The sequence below is a fragment of the Rutidosis leptorrhynchoides genome, chromosome 2 (genome assembly GCF_046630445.1).
Source record: "Rutidosis leptorrhynchoides isolate AG116_Rl617_1_P2 chromosome 2, CSIRO_AGI_Rlap_v1, whole genome shotgun sequence".
In the NCBI taxonomy this organism is placed as follows: Eukaryota; Viridiplantae; Streptophyta; class Magnoliopsida; order Asterales; family Asteraceae; genus Rutidosis; species Rutidosis leptorrhynchoides.
In genome coordinates, this window is record NC_092334.1 from 675,746,976 (window position 1) to 675,764,022 (window position 17,047).

Below are 17,047 nucleotides of genomic sequence, written 5' to 3' on the forward strand. Positions count from 1 at the left end.
AAGCTGCGTATGATACGGGTACATATACCCTAGGTATACGTATAGAAATCTTTGAGAAAACGGAACGAGGATTCAAATATAGCTATCTTTTGTAAATATACTTATATTGTTTTATGTATTTAAGTCTTTAAAAGTGATTAAATACATTACTTATACGATATATGTATAAACATTATAGGTCATAAGTATTTAAGTCAAATAACGTTACGTATGGTTATCGTTTTGAAAACTTAAGTTAGTAGTTTCAAAATATACTTATAACTTATTGTTATTAATACAAAATGAGATATTAAAACATTCTTAGATCATGTTAAATATGTATATATACATATATATACACAAACGTATAATTATCATATATTGTATAGTTAGTGATATCATCGGTCAAACTAGACGGTCAAACGTTGTGTAAAACTCTTTTCGAAAACATAAGTCTCAACAATTTGGATTGCTTATCATGTTGGTAAGGTTTAATTTATGTAAATATTAATCTTATAAGTATAGAACGATCGAAAAAGTGCGGGTCAACTTTAGGGTTTTTGCTTATCGTGTCGGAACCATATAGAGATTAGAGTTTAAATTTGGTCGGAAATTTCCGGGTCGTTACAACTTGTTAAAACTAGTCCTGCACCTGTTCCCTCTTCACTGGATGCTCCATCAGTGTGTAACTCCCACACATGCTGTTGTGGTACCACTTTGTTGTCATACTCTACTTTTTCATTTGTTTCCAAGAGGAAATCTGCCAAAAATTGTCCTTTAACTGCATTCCGGGGAGCAAAATTGATTTCATATTCCCCCAACTCGATGGCCGATTTTGCTAAACGGCCAGATGATTCTGGACGCCGAAGTATTTGCTTCAACGGTTGATCTGTTAACACTAAGATAGGATGACCTTAAAAATACCTTCGTAAACGCCGTGCAGTATGCACAAGGGCATAAACCATGCGGTGAAGTGGTGGATAATTTGTTTCACTAAGCTGCAACACTTTGCTAGCAAAATATATGGGCATTTGCGCGCCGTTCTGTTCTGCGATTAAGACAGAACTTATCGCTTCTTTTGAGACAGCTAAGTACAAAATTAAGGTCTCCCCTTCTTTTAGTGCTGTTAATGTAGGTATCGTTTTTAGCAACTGCTTGACCTCTTGGAATGCATTTTCGGCTTCCGCCGTCCACACAAAATCTTTTTTATTTAAACAGCCTTTTAACACCTTCATGAATGGAAGCGATTTTTCAGCTGCTCTGGACAAGAATCTTGTTAATGCTGCTAGACATCCATGCAACCGTTGAACATCTTTCTTGCTAGTTGGCGACTTCATGTCTTCAATTGCTTGAATTTTCTTAGGATTAGCCTTAATACCACGTTCTGTGACAATATGACCTAAGAATTTTCCCTCTTCTACACCAAACATGCACTTCTTGGTATTTAATTTCATATTGATTTTTCGTAGAGATGCAAAAGTCTCTTGTATATCTCGCAACATCATCTCTTCAGTATGACTTTTGATGACAATGTCATCAACATAAGCTTCTAAATTACTCCCAATTTGATCCTTAAACGCCATATCAATAAGTCGTTGATATGTTGCTCCTTCATTCTTTAAACCAAAAGGCATTTTCATGTAACAGAATATGCCTTCCGTCGTGTGAAAACCCGTTTTGTCTTCATCTTTTAAAGCCATTGGTATTTGATGATATCCCTTAGCTGCATCTAGGAAACATTTGAATCGATATCCTGCCAATGATTCAACCTTCCAATCAATTTCAGGTAAAGGATAATTATCCTTTGGGCATGCTTTATTGATATCTGTGAAATCCACACACATCCTCCATGAGTTTTCCGGCTTCCTAACCATGACTGGATTGGCCACCCATGTTTGATATTTAACTTCTCGCAGGATTCCAGCATCTACCAAACTGCGTACCTCATCACGGAGGAATTTGCTTCTTTCTGGCGTCATGCCTCGCTTCTTTTGACAAACATGATGTATGTTAGGATTCACATTTAATCTATGTTCTGCAACTTCCCTTGGAACACCGGTCATATCAGACGATTGCCATGCAAAGACGTCTAAGTTTGCTGCCAAAATGGTGTACAATTTTTCTTTGCATTCAGCGGACAATGTATGCCCAATTATGATTTTTTGATCTGGAAATTGTGGATTTGGCGAGATTGACTCGTCATCATGTATTATTGGCTTAACTATTGCTTTTGTTACTTGAGAACACTCAATTGACTTCTGCCATTCTGCATATAACGTTGCTACTCCGCCTGGCGTTGGAAACTTCATCATACCATGTACAGTTGATGTTACAGCTCCAAACGTCATTAAAGCAGTTCTTCCCAAAATTATGTTGTACTGTGAATTTGATTTAACCACCAGGAACTCAATGTTGGCTGTGCGTCTTAGGGGTGGCTTGCCCAAGGTTACTTCAAGCAGAATACTTCCTTCAGACCAAGACGGTTCACTTGTAAAACTTGCTAACGGCACATATGTTTCCTTCATTTTTTCTTGTATATCTTTGGGAAGCTGTATGAAGCAATGTTCATACATAATGTCTGCTCCAGCTCCTGTGTCAGTATAAATGTTGCGTATTAAGCAATTAGCAACTCGTGCTTCTATAATCACTGGACCATCGGATGGATTTGTGTTAAGCATTGAAGGAAATGATATTAACTGTCTTTCCAATCTTCTAACACTTCCGCCTTCCTCCGTTGTCCAGCTTTCCATGGATGTATCATTCCTACTTCTATGGGTACCAATTCGTTACCCTCGTCTTCTTTGTCAGTTTTGGTGAGATGATTCGTCTTAATAATGGATGGCGCCATTGTTAACACCTATTTCCTTACGAGGTAAGGCTTAGTGTGCCAACACGATACTAGAAGTAATCTAGCTTTAGGTGAGCGAGTGTTGCCGATTGATGTTTGCTCTTGGAAAATTATCCCTGCAGACCCGGTTCACAAGTATAGAAACTTGTGGGGTGGCTTAACCAATCTGTCGTCCGTAGAGCGTAGAATTGCTAGTCGGATGACTTCTAGTGAGAGAAAGTGTTAGAGAGAGAAAGAGATGAAGTCTCTGCTCTCAAGTTTTTCAGAGTGTCTGAATTGTGTAAAATGACGACCCAAGGGGTCTATTTATAGTGTCAGATCCACCGGATTGTTCGGGGACACGTGTCAGATGATGATACGTTCTGTTACTTGTGATCCGAAATTTATGCTGAAAGTGGCGTTCTCCGGCCAGGGCTTTACGCGCTAGGCGGCCTTCAGGGTCTACGCATGACGGAACAACCTGTACAGCGGAGAACGCTGGACGGATAATTCCACTGAACTGTTGTTTCCAGTCTTCCTTATGCTACTTTTATGCAACCATTATGCCTTTTATGCGTGTATACGATAGGATACACCATTATTATGATAAAACACTCACATCACCATATGTATAAACTTTAAAACAAATTGTACAATCTTTTACCAATCACCTCATAAACACATGTACAAACTACATATTATACAACTTTAATAATTTATCAAGAGACATTTGTTATTTCTAATAATTATTATTAAAAATATAAATACTCAATTTTTAAACAAACTTTATTATTATTTATTATAATTATAATTAGAATTATAATGATAGTTATTATATTATTATTATTCAAATATGAGTGTTTTTTACGATATTAATTACGTTACATATGTATGCAAAATACATGTCTCAATAAAAGGTTGTAATGTAGACTTTTATGACAAAGTTAAGTACATTAAGGTAGTTCATTTATTCTGACCAAGTTAAGTACGTAAATATATTTGTAAAAATATTGACAAGTTTCTTAGTCGAAATTCGTTGTTTCAGGGGTCATTAAACTAAATGACTTTAAAATTTACATTCTCTTAATACGTAAAACATATTATTAAACTGTTTCGTTTAAAAAAACTCGTGATTTCACGGGTCATTTCACTAGTGTATATGTATATGTAATATGTATATATTTAATATTTATATTTCTTTATTACAGTAGTTTTCTTTATTATTATTATAATAATACTCGTATACTGAAGAATGTATGGATCTCCGAAATTCCCTCTTCATGTAACGATTCCATTTTCCTTTCATTGACACGTGGCATGATCTGCTTGACCCCCTTAATCTTTAAAAAATATTTGTATATATACCCCTCATCCAACAATTTCTCTCATTTTTCCCCCCACACATTCATTCTTTTTTGGTCTTTCCATTTTATTCACCACCCAAGACCTTAAAATCCAATCTTGAATGCCGGAAGAAGTACCAAAAATCACAATGTCATTGGGGGATTCACCTTCTTTACCTCCAAAAATCAACAACAATGTCACACATAATTCCGATCCGAACCTCTCATCCACTTATCCGGCCTGTGAGGACGATTTTAGCAATCGTTCAAGCAACTTTTCTAGCTACGATATCAATCGCATGAGCGGGGACGCTTCACCTATTTTGATGTCACCGTGGAACCAAACTTCGCCTTTTCAACCGTCTCCTTGGTTCGGTGGTGTCATCGATCATTCTAACTCGAAAAATGGACTACAACAAAGTGACAAAATGTAAGCTAGCACTTTTCATAGATATATGTTTAAACACACAAAAATGGATAATTATTATGTGCTAATCTTTAGGTAATTTGCTCGGTGTTGATAGTACCATATTTGTTATACGTACTCGATCTTAACAGTACAATATGATTACATAATTGATGTATTTTTTAAAAATTGCAAACACGCCTCAATCCACTTCGACATCGCTAGGTCAAAAGCTCTTTAATTATAAATTTGATATTATTCTTCAGAATTTTGTAATTTTATAGTGATTATATTTTTACCAGAGGTAAACAATGTCTAAAAAATTTTCTGTACTTTATAGTTTTTTTAAATAACTTTTATAACCACAATTTTTATGTTTATGGATTCGGTATTGATGTTTTTGTGGTTAATATGCACAAAGGTAGTGTTGTACAAACCAATAAACATAAATTTAAAGTCGCTATGTAATCACTATGTACAATATTTGTATGCACGTTAACTCATATATATACACTATACAATATAATAATCGGTACGTTAAAACAAAAATATATAAAAGAGCAGTGTACAAGACTTTTATATATGTTTACGACACTCTAAAGCTGTCATTAAAAAATTGTTTTGAAGTAGTCGTGTGATATGTTGTAGTGACGGACTCGTGGGATCGCTAGTACGCGAGGAAGGTCACATCTATTCGCTAGCCGCTACAGGCTCCTTACTTTATACGGGTTCCGACAGTAAAAACATCCGCGTGTGGCGGAATTTGCAGGAGTTAACGGCGTTCAAGTCGAATAGCGGCCTCGTTAAGGCGATTATTTTATCAGGAGATCGTATATTCACGGGACATCAAGACGGAAAAGTTCGCATTTGGAAGAAAAACCAAAAAGACCCAAGCAACCACAAACGGGTCGGAACATATCCAACGCTTTTCGACATTTTAAAAACATCAATGCGCCCCAAGAACTACATCGAAGTGAAACGTAAATGCACGACACTTTGGATCAAACATTGTGACGCGATATCTTGTTTAAGCATCGATGAAAAAGAAGGGTTATTATATTCGGGCTCGTGGGACCGAACATTTAAAGTATGGAAAATATCCAACTCTAAATGTTTAGAGTCAGTAAAGGCTCATGACGACGCTGTAAACAGCGTCGTCGCTGCTGACTCGGGCCTAATTTTTACCGGGTCAGCAGACGGGTCAGTAAAAGTATGGAAACGCGAAGGACATGGTAAATCGATGAAACATAACCACGTTGAAACGTTGTTAAATCAAGAGTGTGCGGTGACCGCTTTAGCGATATCGGAAACTGGCTCTTTCGTGTATTGTGGGTTGTCGGATGGGTTGGTTAATTTTTGGGAATGGGAGAAACAATTATCTCATGGGGGTCTTTTAAAGGGTCATAGATTAGCAGTTTTGTGTTTACAAGCTGCTGGGAATTTGTTATTTAGTGGTTCGGCTGATAAAACAATATGTGTGTGGAAAAGGGAAGGGAGTATGCATAGTTGTTTGTCGGTGCTGACAGGGCACACCGGACCGGTGAAGTGTTTGGCGGTGGAAAGGGACGATGGGGGGAGCTCCGGCGAGGTTAAATGGGTGGTTTACAGTGGTAGTTTGGATAAGTCAGTAAAAGTATGGAATGTAACAGAAAAAGCTACGGAAATGAAACAAATGAGTTATGTTAGTTATTAGATATTGGGTTTTCTTAGACGGTTAAGATTTGATATTGAAAGTGGGGATATTTTGGTCAATTTGTTTGTATATAAATATGTAGGTTGTAACATTAATTTAAGTAATAAACTCAATATCCTCCCTGTCTTTCGATTGATCAATTTGAATCTCAGTATAATGTATGTATGTATATGTATAACGGTATAACTTATAAGTATGATAATTAGCAAAATCTTTAAATTTTATATCACAAGTACAAGTACATGGAGATTTATAACAAAATTAAATGAAAAGAATTTAACATTTGCTAAGATGATTGATTATTACGGAGTACAATTCAATTATAATCGGCAAGATTATGGGTTATAGTTGATAAATCTGGAGTTGCTATATTTGGGCTGGTATAACAAGCAGCCCATGTGTTCAGGATATGTAAAAGATTAAATTAAGACACTTTTCTTTTGAAGATTTCAGCTGGAATGATGAGTACCTTGGCGGGTAGATGTCATGATTTGCGAATTGCTTATGATGTTTTTGGAACTTCGATGGTACGGGCTGAATTATTTAAAGATGTTACATTGATTATGGAGTTCAAGAGGATGGTTTATTTAAAAAGTCACCATAATCTCCTACTCAATATACATTTCTACAAAACTCAGCCCGTCACACCGTATAAAAGTGTGATGGCCTCAATCTCCTCTTATCGTGTTCGGTTAGTATACGGTATGGAATAATCCATTCGTTCCATATTAATTGTCTTAAAAAAAATACACAATTTAAATTTTCCTTTTTTAAAAGCAAAGAAATAACATTATTACATTGTATTTTTTTGTTTACTTTACAGTTTTACTCCTTACTTTTTATCTATATTTTTGTCTTACATTATAAAGTAAGAGTATAAATGAACTTTATTTTATTTTTTTCTTATTTATTTATTAAAGTGGACAATAAATAATGAGACATCCTAAAATAGAATATTGGACAATTAGTTAGAGACGGAGGGAGTAAATAAATAAAGTTAAAAAAAAAATAGGTGTTATATCAACAATGAGGCCAATTATCCAAATCAGAAACAAAGCCCAATTAAACTTCAAACACCCAATAAGCCCAGATCCAATGTAATCATCGGCACCCGTACTTTTGTGATCTTGCAATGGAACTACAACGACACTAATCAATCAAAATCTCATCTCGTTTTAGTCTCTGGATCTATTCGATTTTGCAGGCGAGAGAGATAACCATGACGATGTTTCATTTCTTCAACTGTGCGATCTTAACTTTTGGACCTCACGCGGTTTACTATTCTGCTACTCCTCTGTTAGTCTCCGTCAATAATTGACCTAATTAATAATGGCTATAGTTTAGATATTAAATAATTGCGCATTTAATCTATCGTATGCTATAGTTTGATTACTTGAAGTTGTATCTGAGTGTTAATTATAGGCTTTGTTGTAACACCTGAATTGAAGTGTTTATAATACTGCCATAACGTGATTTGTGCTACATATCACATGTGCTTATATCTATATGCAAATGTATGTTTTTATGTATTTATGTACGATATATATATGTGATAATTTGTACATATTAAGTTTGTGTTTGTAGGAGCTTTTATAGATCAACTGAACAACTGTGATTGTTAGATAATGAATAATTTTGTAGATAATTTATTCTATGCTGCAAATTTGATTACTTGACGTAATTAGATCGTCAAAATTAGGTTTTGTCCTGACATTTATATGACTTGTTTTTTGTACTTTCACACTGTATTTGTGCTAAATGTCATCAATTTAAGTGTATGTGTAATGTGTATGTCTCTATACATGAGATTTTGGAAATTTTGGTGCTTATATAGATCAATCGAACAACTGTGGTTGTTGTGAAACTGCTAGCATAGCACTTTTAGATCTCAGATCCGTAATCAAACTAGTACAGAGTATTTAAGAAGTTTGTGTATGAAACGTCTCGATGTAGATTTTACCATACATAACTAATAATGAAGAAATTGCTGATATTCCAGCTTCAAAAAATGTATTCTTATGTACAGAGTTTAAAATTTTGGAGGTTTCATTTGTTTGAGATGGAATTATGGAAATAGTATCTTGGATCCGTGTTTTTTTTTTTTTTTTTTTTTTCACTTATCACGTTGTGGTGTTTTTTCTGTTACAGATCCGAGTATGATACACTTGGCACTTCAGTCAAAACTGCTGTTGTCTATCTTGTTACTGCATTAGTGAAGGTATGATTTACGTTCACCAACCTGTTAATCACCCTGAACTTATAACACAATACGCATATACAAGTATTCAACTTTTTCTCTGTCGGTTATCTTATTATGTCATTTGTATTTTGCTATTTGGGCAGCTTGTTTGCTTAGCTACATTTCTCAAGGTATCTGAAAGCGACGTTTTTGATCCTTCACAGGTAAATTTCTTTGATATGGTTGTGTTCTTTTAATAATTTAATAACTGTTAAATCTGTCGCTTTGTAATTTTATTATTATTATTTTTTTTTTTTTTTTTTTTGCATTTTTTCAACTTTGAAGTAACAGGTAGTCCTTTTTAAGTAAATTATGAAAGAAACAACAAAACTAGTTATTGGGGAAAGGTAATTAAGCAAAAGTAACATTTTGTAAATAATATTAAAGTAATCCTCAAACACACTTATTTTATATCATCTTTGTATTGATTTTATGCATATATTGTTTTAATATATAATGTAAGTTTGTCTATTGTTGTGAGCATTCTTACTGCAGCTTACAGTCAATGTCTAACACATTTTTACTAATGTTTCCTCTCTTTTTTCATTTTGTTTAGGAACTGTTGAAAGCTTTTATTGGTTTTATAGATGTTGCGGGGCTTTACTTTGCCCTGACTCAGTTAACGCACAGGAACATATCTCAAAATCACAAGTTCCAGGCAGTTGGCCTCGGTGAGTGACTGCTAACCTTTATCATGTATCAACTTCTTCAAAAACTAGGGTTTAAGTTATTATAATTTTTGGTTGTTTAGACCTAAATTAATGTTCACTTATAGTTGATTGATCATCTATATATCTCATTTATGTGTACCTACAGGATGGGCTTTTGCTGATTCTGTTTTGCACAGGCTGGCACCCCTTTGGGTCGGTGCCAGAGGACTTGAGTTCACTTGGGATTACATTTTGCAAGGCCTTGAAGCAAATGCAAATTTGGTATGTGCTTTGTCATATTTTTTATTATTATTAGTATTATTATTATTTTTTTTTTTTACCTTTAAGATGGATATGACATGCTTCACCGAGGCTATATGTTTATATGTCTTTTGGAACTTGAAATATGATTAGCATCAATCTCTAGTATCATCGAGCCTTTGGCGTAGATAAGTAGCTCATCAACATAGTTTTTGTATCTTCAAATCCCAACAGGCCAACAGGGACTAGTGTGTATTTGGCATTAAGGAAAAATAATAAGTTTCTAAATGCTTTAGTAAACAGAAACGGATTCCGTATATAATTATATAAATAAAAATAGGGGTCAAGTAATCAGTTTTATGTTAGCTGCAACAAAACTAATTATCCAATGCTAAGAATAAAATATATAATTACTAAATTTACTTTTAAAACTTAATTTGAGAGACATGTACTATCATTTCATAGAGTCTTTGTTTTTCGACAAGAAAGGCCTTTCTGCTCAGTATAAAATATATTATATGTTAATCTCTTAATAATAATTAATAATCTGTATTATAAATAACACACAAACATCTAGTTACCTGATTACCATAACTTGAAGCAGCAGAATCAGAATCAATCTCCATCTCCTATAGCCCTTTTATTACAACTTATTATCTGATTCTGAACATTTAATAGCACTTGATCTTTTTTTAAAAATACACACATACTTATGATTTAATGAAGCTTATTTGACATGAAACTTGGGTATACTTGATCCTTTGACAGAAATATACATATTTTGATTTGAGCTGATTTGTGTGTTTTGATTGAATTCAGATGCTGAGTTTATCACTTGCTGCATTGGGATCTTTGATGTGGCTAAGGAAGAACAAGCCAAAGACATTGATTCCTATCATATACGTATGTGCCGGAATTGTGGCAACAATGCCTTCCATCACAAGGTATATGATTATCTTATTGAACAACCTTCTCACTATATCATCTGCATAACAAATTTTTTAGATATTTGTTTTAGTTTAACGCATCAAAACATCCCATGGCATATGTATATCTTATTGAACACTTTACAGAATCCCATACTCAAGTCCTTTTACCTTTTACATGTTTCAAAGACCATAAATTTTAAGCTAGTGATGTGCTCAAGCTTATAATGTGAGTTGCTGAATAATGTTTGTTTGTTATTGTTATTGCAGCTATCTGAGGTGGGGGTTAGGATGGCATCTTACAGAAGTAGTTAGTTTTCAACTGTTAACTTCGTTGATCATGGCTTTAGTCAGCTGGCAACTCTTCTCAGCATGTCAAAAACCATCTGCTTGACTTCAGGGATGGAAGTTGCTTGCCGTGTTTTTAAAGAGAACTATTCTTGTAGAACCGTAGACATTAAAGTTAGACATATTACAACACCCAAATTTTAGTCAACTGATGGCTGTGTTCAACTACTGAATTGCTGGTTACTTGTTAAGATATGACCTTTTATCGTACTTTATCGTGTAGAAGAATATTTTCACTCGAATGTGGAGAATACATATTTGGTGTCTTGAGTAGCGAAGAAAGTCACAAACTTGAATAACTCATCCATACCATACAACGGTTAACCTCGTTAAGTCCAAAACACAACCACAAAAAAATGACGTTTAGACCTAAGATCCCTAACTTAGGTTAATGTTAACGAATTTAAGCAACCATCTTGGTCAACTATCAACCATAATTGCCACTAACATAATTTTTAACTTGGACGTTCTTTAAGGAATGTACCCTAAAGTTGCCCGCCGCTTTTATCGCGTCTTCAAGTTGAAGCTTTGTCATCTTGATAAGTAAAGAACATTTCATACTTTATGAGATGAGATATAGTGTCATGTTACCATCTCCATATAGTAAGGGTGTAAGCTAACACATGTTTATCATGAAACGACCAACTTTTTTCATTAAGATGTGAAGAACCTGCATTAACTGTAACAAACTAAAACGATTCATAGACTAAACAGCTTATGTACAAATCCAGGGGGGGTTGTTTTATGGTATGCAGGAAGAAGCAATTGTACAACTAATACCATAATGTTCTCCAAAAGGGTTGACCAAGTATTGTTACCATAATTTCCTTTTACCCGTTCACATTCACAATCACTTTTGATACTAACTGGAATAGCAACGCCTAAAAACAAGAACATAACCTGCAAAAAGAATTGATCATCGGAGAATATTTCAGTAGCGATTATACTAAAATTTGAAAAATTTATCTAGGTGGTTGAGGTATATAAGACAACTAAACTATAAGATATAACTAAGTCAACAGATATGAAATTACATTTGGCAAATACAAGTTAATGAAAACCAAAGCTGACCATTTCAACCCATTTACATATAATGGGTTTCCATCCGGGTTATGTTTCATCTTTAATGATCAAATGGGTAGGAAAAAAATTAAAAAGAATAAGACGGAAACGAGTCAAATAGTGGAAAGATCATCCATCATGTTTTTTTAATGCATAAAACCTCCTAAAATTGTTACTTTATAATGATATTCTTATCTGAACTATAATCTTTATAATCATATTTGAATGGATCATTGTTAAAAAGACTAAAAGATTCTCTGACAAAGAGTGATTCAAGTCAGCCTCACATGCTTTCAACACATATAAAAGCTACCAATTTCAGCGTGCCCATTTGACCCGACCCACCAATTTTGCAACCCTTAATTCAAACGGTTACAAGGTTTCTTCTTTGTCAACAGAACGCAATATATACATATAATAAAGAAGATAGCACATAGTACTGACCAGATGATGACGTATTTAACTTATCAAGATGACCCATTGCCTAACTCATTAGAAGATCCATTCTCAATCTGATAGTCTAAGTCAGCAAAATCCTTTCCAACACCAGATACGTGTACACGCATTTCACATGTGCCAATAAGCTCAAATATGCAAATATCTCCCATTTTGAGATCATTATCACGAACAAACGCCATCCAACCTCCACAAAACGTATGTAACGTCTGTACTTTAAACGTTGGTATTGAATTTACTGTCCAACATTCTCCTTTTAAATTGTGAAGCGTAATTTCTGTTCTACAGCTCGGAAGGTGTTCCATAGAGAATCGATACGGAATTTTCTGGTTATTTGTAACATTAAGAAGGCATGTTAAGGAAATAGCAACAAGTCAACAACTAGTAAAACTGTTGACTTTATATGCTGAAATAATTAAATTCTTGAAAAGAGGCGAATTGCATTACAAGGTAAAACAATTAGGCAACTTCTTTTTTAAGTGACGATTTTAACCATAAAAAACTCTGAACTTTTCTAAATCAATACCTAACTTCGGTTCAACTTAACTAACATGATTACCGAACAAAAAGGATGATGTGTCACCTGTCTCGTCAGTGACTTTGACAAAGTTGACTTTTTAAGTACCACTAATATGGTGTCCAGAAACCAGTTAACAGGTAGAAGTAAGGATATATACTTCTTTAGTATTCGAGAATGAAAAAGACGCGAGATGGAGACGAGTCGGTCAGGACCTTGAAAGGTCAAATAATCGGTTGGAGACGGGGTCGACACGGGGTCGAGACAGACGTTGAGTAACATTGACTTTTAAATGCTATATAGTTTTTTTATAAAGTTTTGTATAAATATAGTGTATTTAGTAATTTATCTTTAAGGGATAATGTAAGTCGGTGTTTTCCCCAGCTAATTTTTAAATGGGCTTGGGATTTTCACTTAAACTTATACAAGGCTAAACAAAAAGTCAACTTTTGACCAACGTTGACCAATTTTACTGAATTTGACACCAATTTGACCTAACTTTTAGTGTTGACCGACTAATAAGACGGTTTTAGGCGAGACGGGACGGGCTAGTCACCAAACCCTCGCAAAAGCCATCACAATGACCATCGAAACCGTCGTCTGCAACTATGTTAGTATTTAGTAAGTAATGTGGTTTTTATACGTGAAAACAATGGTAATTCTCCTAAAGTACGTTACTGTTTGCCCGAAAATGCCATTTAAAAAGGAATACGAGATTGAACTCACCAGAGTGTATGATCCACCGACGTTGAACTTCTTCATGACTCTGACAAAATAAGGAAAGCTAGTAACGAAAGATTCGGCAGCCATTTTTTCCTCGGGTGCCGACTTCAATGACGTAAAACCCATCATATTTGAACCTCTATTTTCTTGTAAACCTCTCATTTTTCCTATAAATTTTTAACTTCTTAATATTAGTAAAATAGTAATTATAAAATAGATATTCGGTATGACAATGCACATCAAGATAATTAAACTAAGTCAGCAATCACAGTTGCATTAATAACTGGCTTACCATTAGTAGTTCTTGATTGGGAGGCATCAACAGATCCCTTGGCTGAAATGTCACATTTAACCTTCCCTATAAAGTTGACTTTCTTAGTCAACTTTTCGTTAGTTTTCTGACAAGTTCCATTGGCTAAATCCTCACTGTCACAATGTTCATAGTCTAGTGGCTCCTGTGTAACTCTAAGAATACTCACACGCATTTCATACTTTCCTATAAGTTCAAATATGCAGACATCTTTTACGTTAATGTTATTACCACGCACAAAACTCAACCACCCACCACAAAACGTATGTGAAGTTTGCACTCGTGTGGTTGGAATTGAATTAACGGTCCAAGATTCTCCTTTTAAGTTATGAAGCACAAGCTTTATTTTGCAGTTAGGTAAATATGCCGTTGCAAACTGATATGGAACATTCTGCAAAAAAACAATGATAATTCAAGAAAAACATAAGAATATTTCAATAAGTATGGTACTTTTAAATATTGTATCCTTTGGCTTAAGAGACCCTAAATGATAATATTTCAAAAGTTCGGGAATTTCAAATGCAATGTGCTACCAAAATAAGAATGAGATAGGTGTCGTTTGTTTTTCGGTCTGCAGACCTTATTATGTCTTATGTCTGCGAGCGCACAGACGTTTTTACTGCTGTTTGTTTTTTGGAAGACATCAGATAAAATAATGTCTTATTCTGTCTACAATCTCGCAGACTAAGAAATGTGCTTCTAAGTGCTGCAGACAGGATTAAGTTATTTTGCAGAAATAAAAACAAACAGTCTTCAGTATTCAACATACAGACCTTTAGACCACATCTTCTTTACAGACATGGTCCGCAGATCTTCAGACAAAAACATCTTAAAAAACAAACAACACCTAAGACTCTGAATCTTTGCTTATCAAAAAGCATGAAAATTTCATATTAAAAGTGAGATATAAGAGCTACCCACCAAAGTATATGAACCGCTTATGTTGAATCTTTTCATAACTTGGCTAAAGTGAGGAAAACTCGAAGTAAACGATTGAGCTATTTTATCTGCTTCAAAAGCTGATATCCGGCCCAGCCCATTATCATCGGGGCATACCTCTGCAATAAAATTCATGAAAATTTACAATTAAATACAACAACAAAAATCCACTACAAAAATAATATAATTAAAAGCACTTTTACCTGATAAAGGGATAGCATGAGTGATACGATTCTTCAACGCACTACCACAAAACTCTGCGTTATTGATATAATCTTGTAATTCTAATTGCATGTCAACTTGTGAAGTTCTAGGTTTCTTCGGGATATAGTCAACTGTGTTGGTCAACAAAGATCCATGTTCCCTTTCCCTCTTTTTTCCAAAGTGTTGATCGAAGATGCTTAAATCTTGATGGCACTCAGCAGAAAAAGCAGTTTCTTTCTCACAAGAACTTTGGTCAAAGATTTGTACTGTAAAATGCAAATCGCCATCGTATCTAAAAACTAAAGAGTCCCCTGACTCTAAAAAGTGATCCCTCACAAAACCTGTCCATCCATCCAGAATAAATAAACCGTCGGTCTGCTCTGCCAAGTCAGCATGCCAGGTGTTTCCACTGGGACCCGTTAAAGAAACTGTTCCAGATGTTTTCCCTTCTAAATGTTTGCCAAACTTTGACGGTATTTTCTGTAACAGGAAACCCGAAAATCACACAATGAGCGATAAAAATAAACAAATATCACCAAAAAATGGTATTTTTTTTGGTTAATCTCATCGATTAATTCCTTGAAACTTGGAAAAGATCGTCACCAGTGGCGGAACTCAAAGGGGGTACCGCCCCACCTTGATTTAACGGGAAAAATAAATTTACACTAAAAAAAATTTTTTTACCAAAAAATAAGTTTTTTTTTTATTGTTTACCCCCGCTGCAATGAAAAAATTATTAAATTTTTATACCCGCCCCATCTGTATTGTATTCAGGTTCAAGTTCCGCCACTGATTGTCACTTCACATTATTTGATCATTAGATAATCAAAAAGCAAACAACATAAACACTACTTTCAAAGCCTTATTTCATTATAAGCTGCACCTCAGCACCTGAGTATCGGAGTCTAATTATTTAACTTCACATTATCACATTCAAATGGCACATCGAAAAATCCCTAAATATTTTAACAAATAAAAGCATGGCTTCAACATATACCACATATCTACATTATCATCACTATATATTTTCCTGAATATCAACATAAAAACATACGATTTCAACACAATAATTCTAAATTAATAATATTTTAACTAAATTTTGCCTTTTATCACATAAAATACTCAATTCCCCTGATTTATTTCACTATACTAATTTATCCCTAACTTCAGAAACTTTATAATAACATTAGGAGAAAACATGTGCGTATCTGTGTGTATATAAAGATTAAAAGATATATAGACACATAGATATGTATGTAAGGATGCAGGGAAATAATAAAAGAAATAAAAGGTTAGTTACCAGTTTATGGAAGCTGATATTAGGGTTAAAAGCCTTAATAAAATGGGGTCTGCTTGTTGCATTCATCATATATTTGTGTTGTATGTATGTATCCAGCGATGAATAATTGTACTGACTTTAATACTACGAGACATTTGATTTCAGAGTGAAGATGAATCAGGCTGAGAGAGAGAGAGAGAGAGAGAGAGAGAGAGAGAGAACAGAATAGAGGGACGAAGGAGAGAGAGAGAGAGGGGGTGTAGAAATGAATTTTATTTAATTTCATATATTTTTTTTCTTTTCTAAAACGGGTGATGATATATAGGCAACCAATTTTTATAAATACACAATCAAACATGCTTTACAGTATTGTATAGTACAATACTGTAAAATATATTTGGTTGTGTATTTGTAAAAATTGGTTATGTAGATATCACTACCCATAACTTAATAGGAGTAAGTAACATTAACATAACCGATACGATAAATTTAAAACGAGCTCTAATCAAATTAAAACAAACAATAATTCTCTCATCAATAGGGTGATAACATGTTTAATTAGAAAGTAAAAGTAAGACAAAATATAACATATGAAAACAAAATACTAATAATAAAATTCTAAACAAACAAAACGACAATGACCGAAAGAACGTCAACTAAAACCGCAACAAACAATCCAGTAGCCACAGGTTTTCTCTATACTACGAGACATTTGATTTCATGTAATTAAACACTTTGATATTTTGTCGATATGCGATGGATACTTGGAATCGGGTCTACAAATGGTGGGGGTTAGGAGTGTTAAAATATTAGTGCACAACTCAAACTCAAGTGGCTCAACTTGCTCAACTTGATTTTGGACTTTATTGTTCAAGTTGCTCAACT

The 17,047-nt window shown here is 34.3% G+C and overlaps 3 protein-coding genes across 3 annotated transcripts; 2 read left to right on the forward strand and 1 right to left on the reverse strand.

The window, feature by feature from the left end:
- The first annotated feature begins 4,214 nt into the window (after positions 1–4,214).
- On the forward strand, positions 4,215–6,290 carry LOC139893946 (protein JINGUBANG-like). Its single transcript, XM_071877151.1, has 2 exons — positions 4,215–4,579; positions 5,204–6,290. Exons 1-2 carry the CDS (start codon positions 4,272–4,274, stop codon positions 6,246–6,248), a joined length of 1,353 nt encoding a protein of 450 aa, XP_071733252.1. The 5' UTR covers positions 4,215–4,271; the 3' UTR covers positions 6,249–6,290.
- A 1,104-nt stretch (positions 6,291–7,394) lies between these two features.
- LOC139893948 (uncharacterized) lies at positions 7,395–10,939 on the forward strand. Its single transcript, XM_071877153.1, has 7 exons — positions 7,395–7,544; positions 8,397–8,466; positions 8,592–8,651; positions 9,044–9,158; positions 9,304–9,419; positions 10,218–10,342; positions 10,595–10,939. Exons 1-7 carry the CDS (start codon positions 7,468–7,470, stop codon positions 10,716–10,718), a joined length of 687 nt encoding a protein of 228 aa, XP_071733254.1. The 5' UTR covers positions 7,395–7,467; the 3' UTR covers positions 10,719–10,939.
- Positions 10,913–16,372, reverse strand: LOC139893947 (B3 domain-containing protein Os11g0197600-like). Its single transcript, XM_071877152.1, has 7 exons — positions 16,184–16,372; positions 14,883–15,363; positions 14,662–14,798; positions 13,723–14,131; positions 13,434–13,597; positions 12,179–12,516; positions 10,913–11,572 (listed from the first exon to the last, which is right to left on the reverse strand). Exons 1-6 carry the CDS (start codon positions 16,250–16,252, stop codon positions 12,202–12,204), a joined length of 1,575 nt encoding a protein of 524 aa, XP_071733253.1. The 5' UTR covers positions 16,253–16,372; the 3' UTR covers positions 10,913–11,572; positions 12,179–12,201.
- Between the last annotated feature and the right edge of the window lie 675 nt (positions 16,373–17,047).

Bases quoted from the DNA above. Each gene is read 5' to 3' on its own strand.
- LOC139893946 (XM_071877151.1), top strand. From the start codon at position 4,272: ATGCCGGAAGAAGTACCAAAAATCACAATGTCATTGGGGGATTCACCT. The intron at 4,580-5,203 runs GTAAGCTAGCAC...GATATGTTGTAG, and splicing joins CTACAACAAAGTGACAAAAT to TGACGGACTCGTGGGATCGC.
- LOC139893948 (XM_071877153.1), top strand. From the start codon at position 7,468: ATGACGATGTTTCATTTCTTCAACTGTGCGATCTTAACTTTTGGACCT. The intron at 7,545-8,396 runs GTTAGTCTCCGT...TTTCTGTTACAG, and splicing joins TACTATTCTGCTACTCCTCT to ATCCGAGTATGATACACTTG. The intron at 10,343-10,594 runs GTATATGATTAT...TTGTTATTGCAG, and splicing joins ACAATGCCTTCCATCACAAG to CTATCTGAGGTGGGGGTTAG.
- LOC139893947 (XM_071877152.1), bottom strand. From the start codon at position 16,252: ATGATGAATGCAACAAGCAGACCCCATTTTATTAAGGCTTTTAACCCT. The intron at 14,799-14,882 runs GTAAAAGTGCTT...ATTTTATTGCAG, and splicing joins TCATGCTATCCCTTTATCAG to AGGTATGCCCCGATGATAAT. The intron at 14,132-14,661 runs GTGGGTAGCTCT...GTTTTTTTGCAG, and splicing joins TAAGCGGTTCATATACTTTG to AATGTTCCATATCAGTTTGC.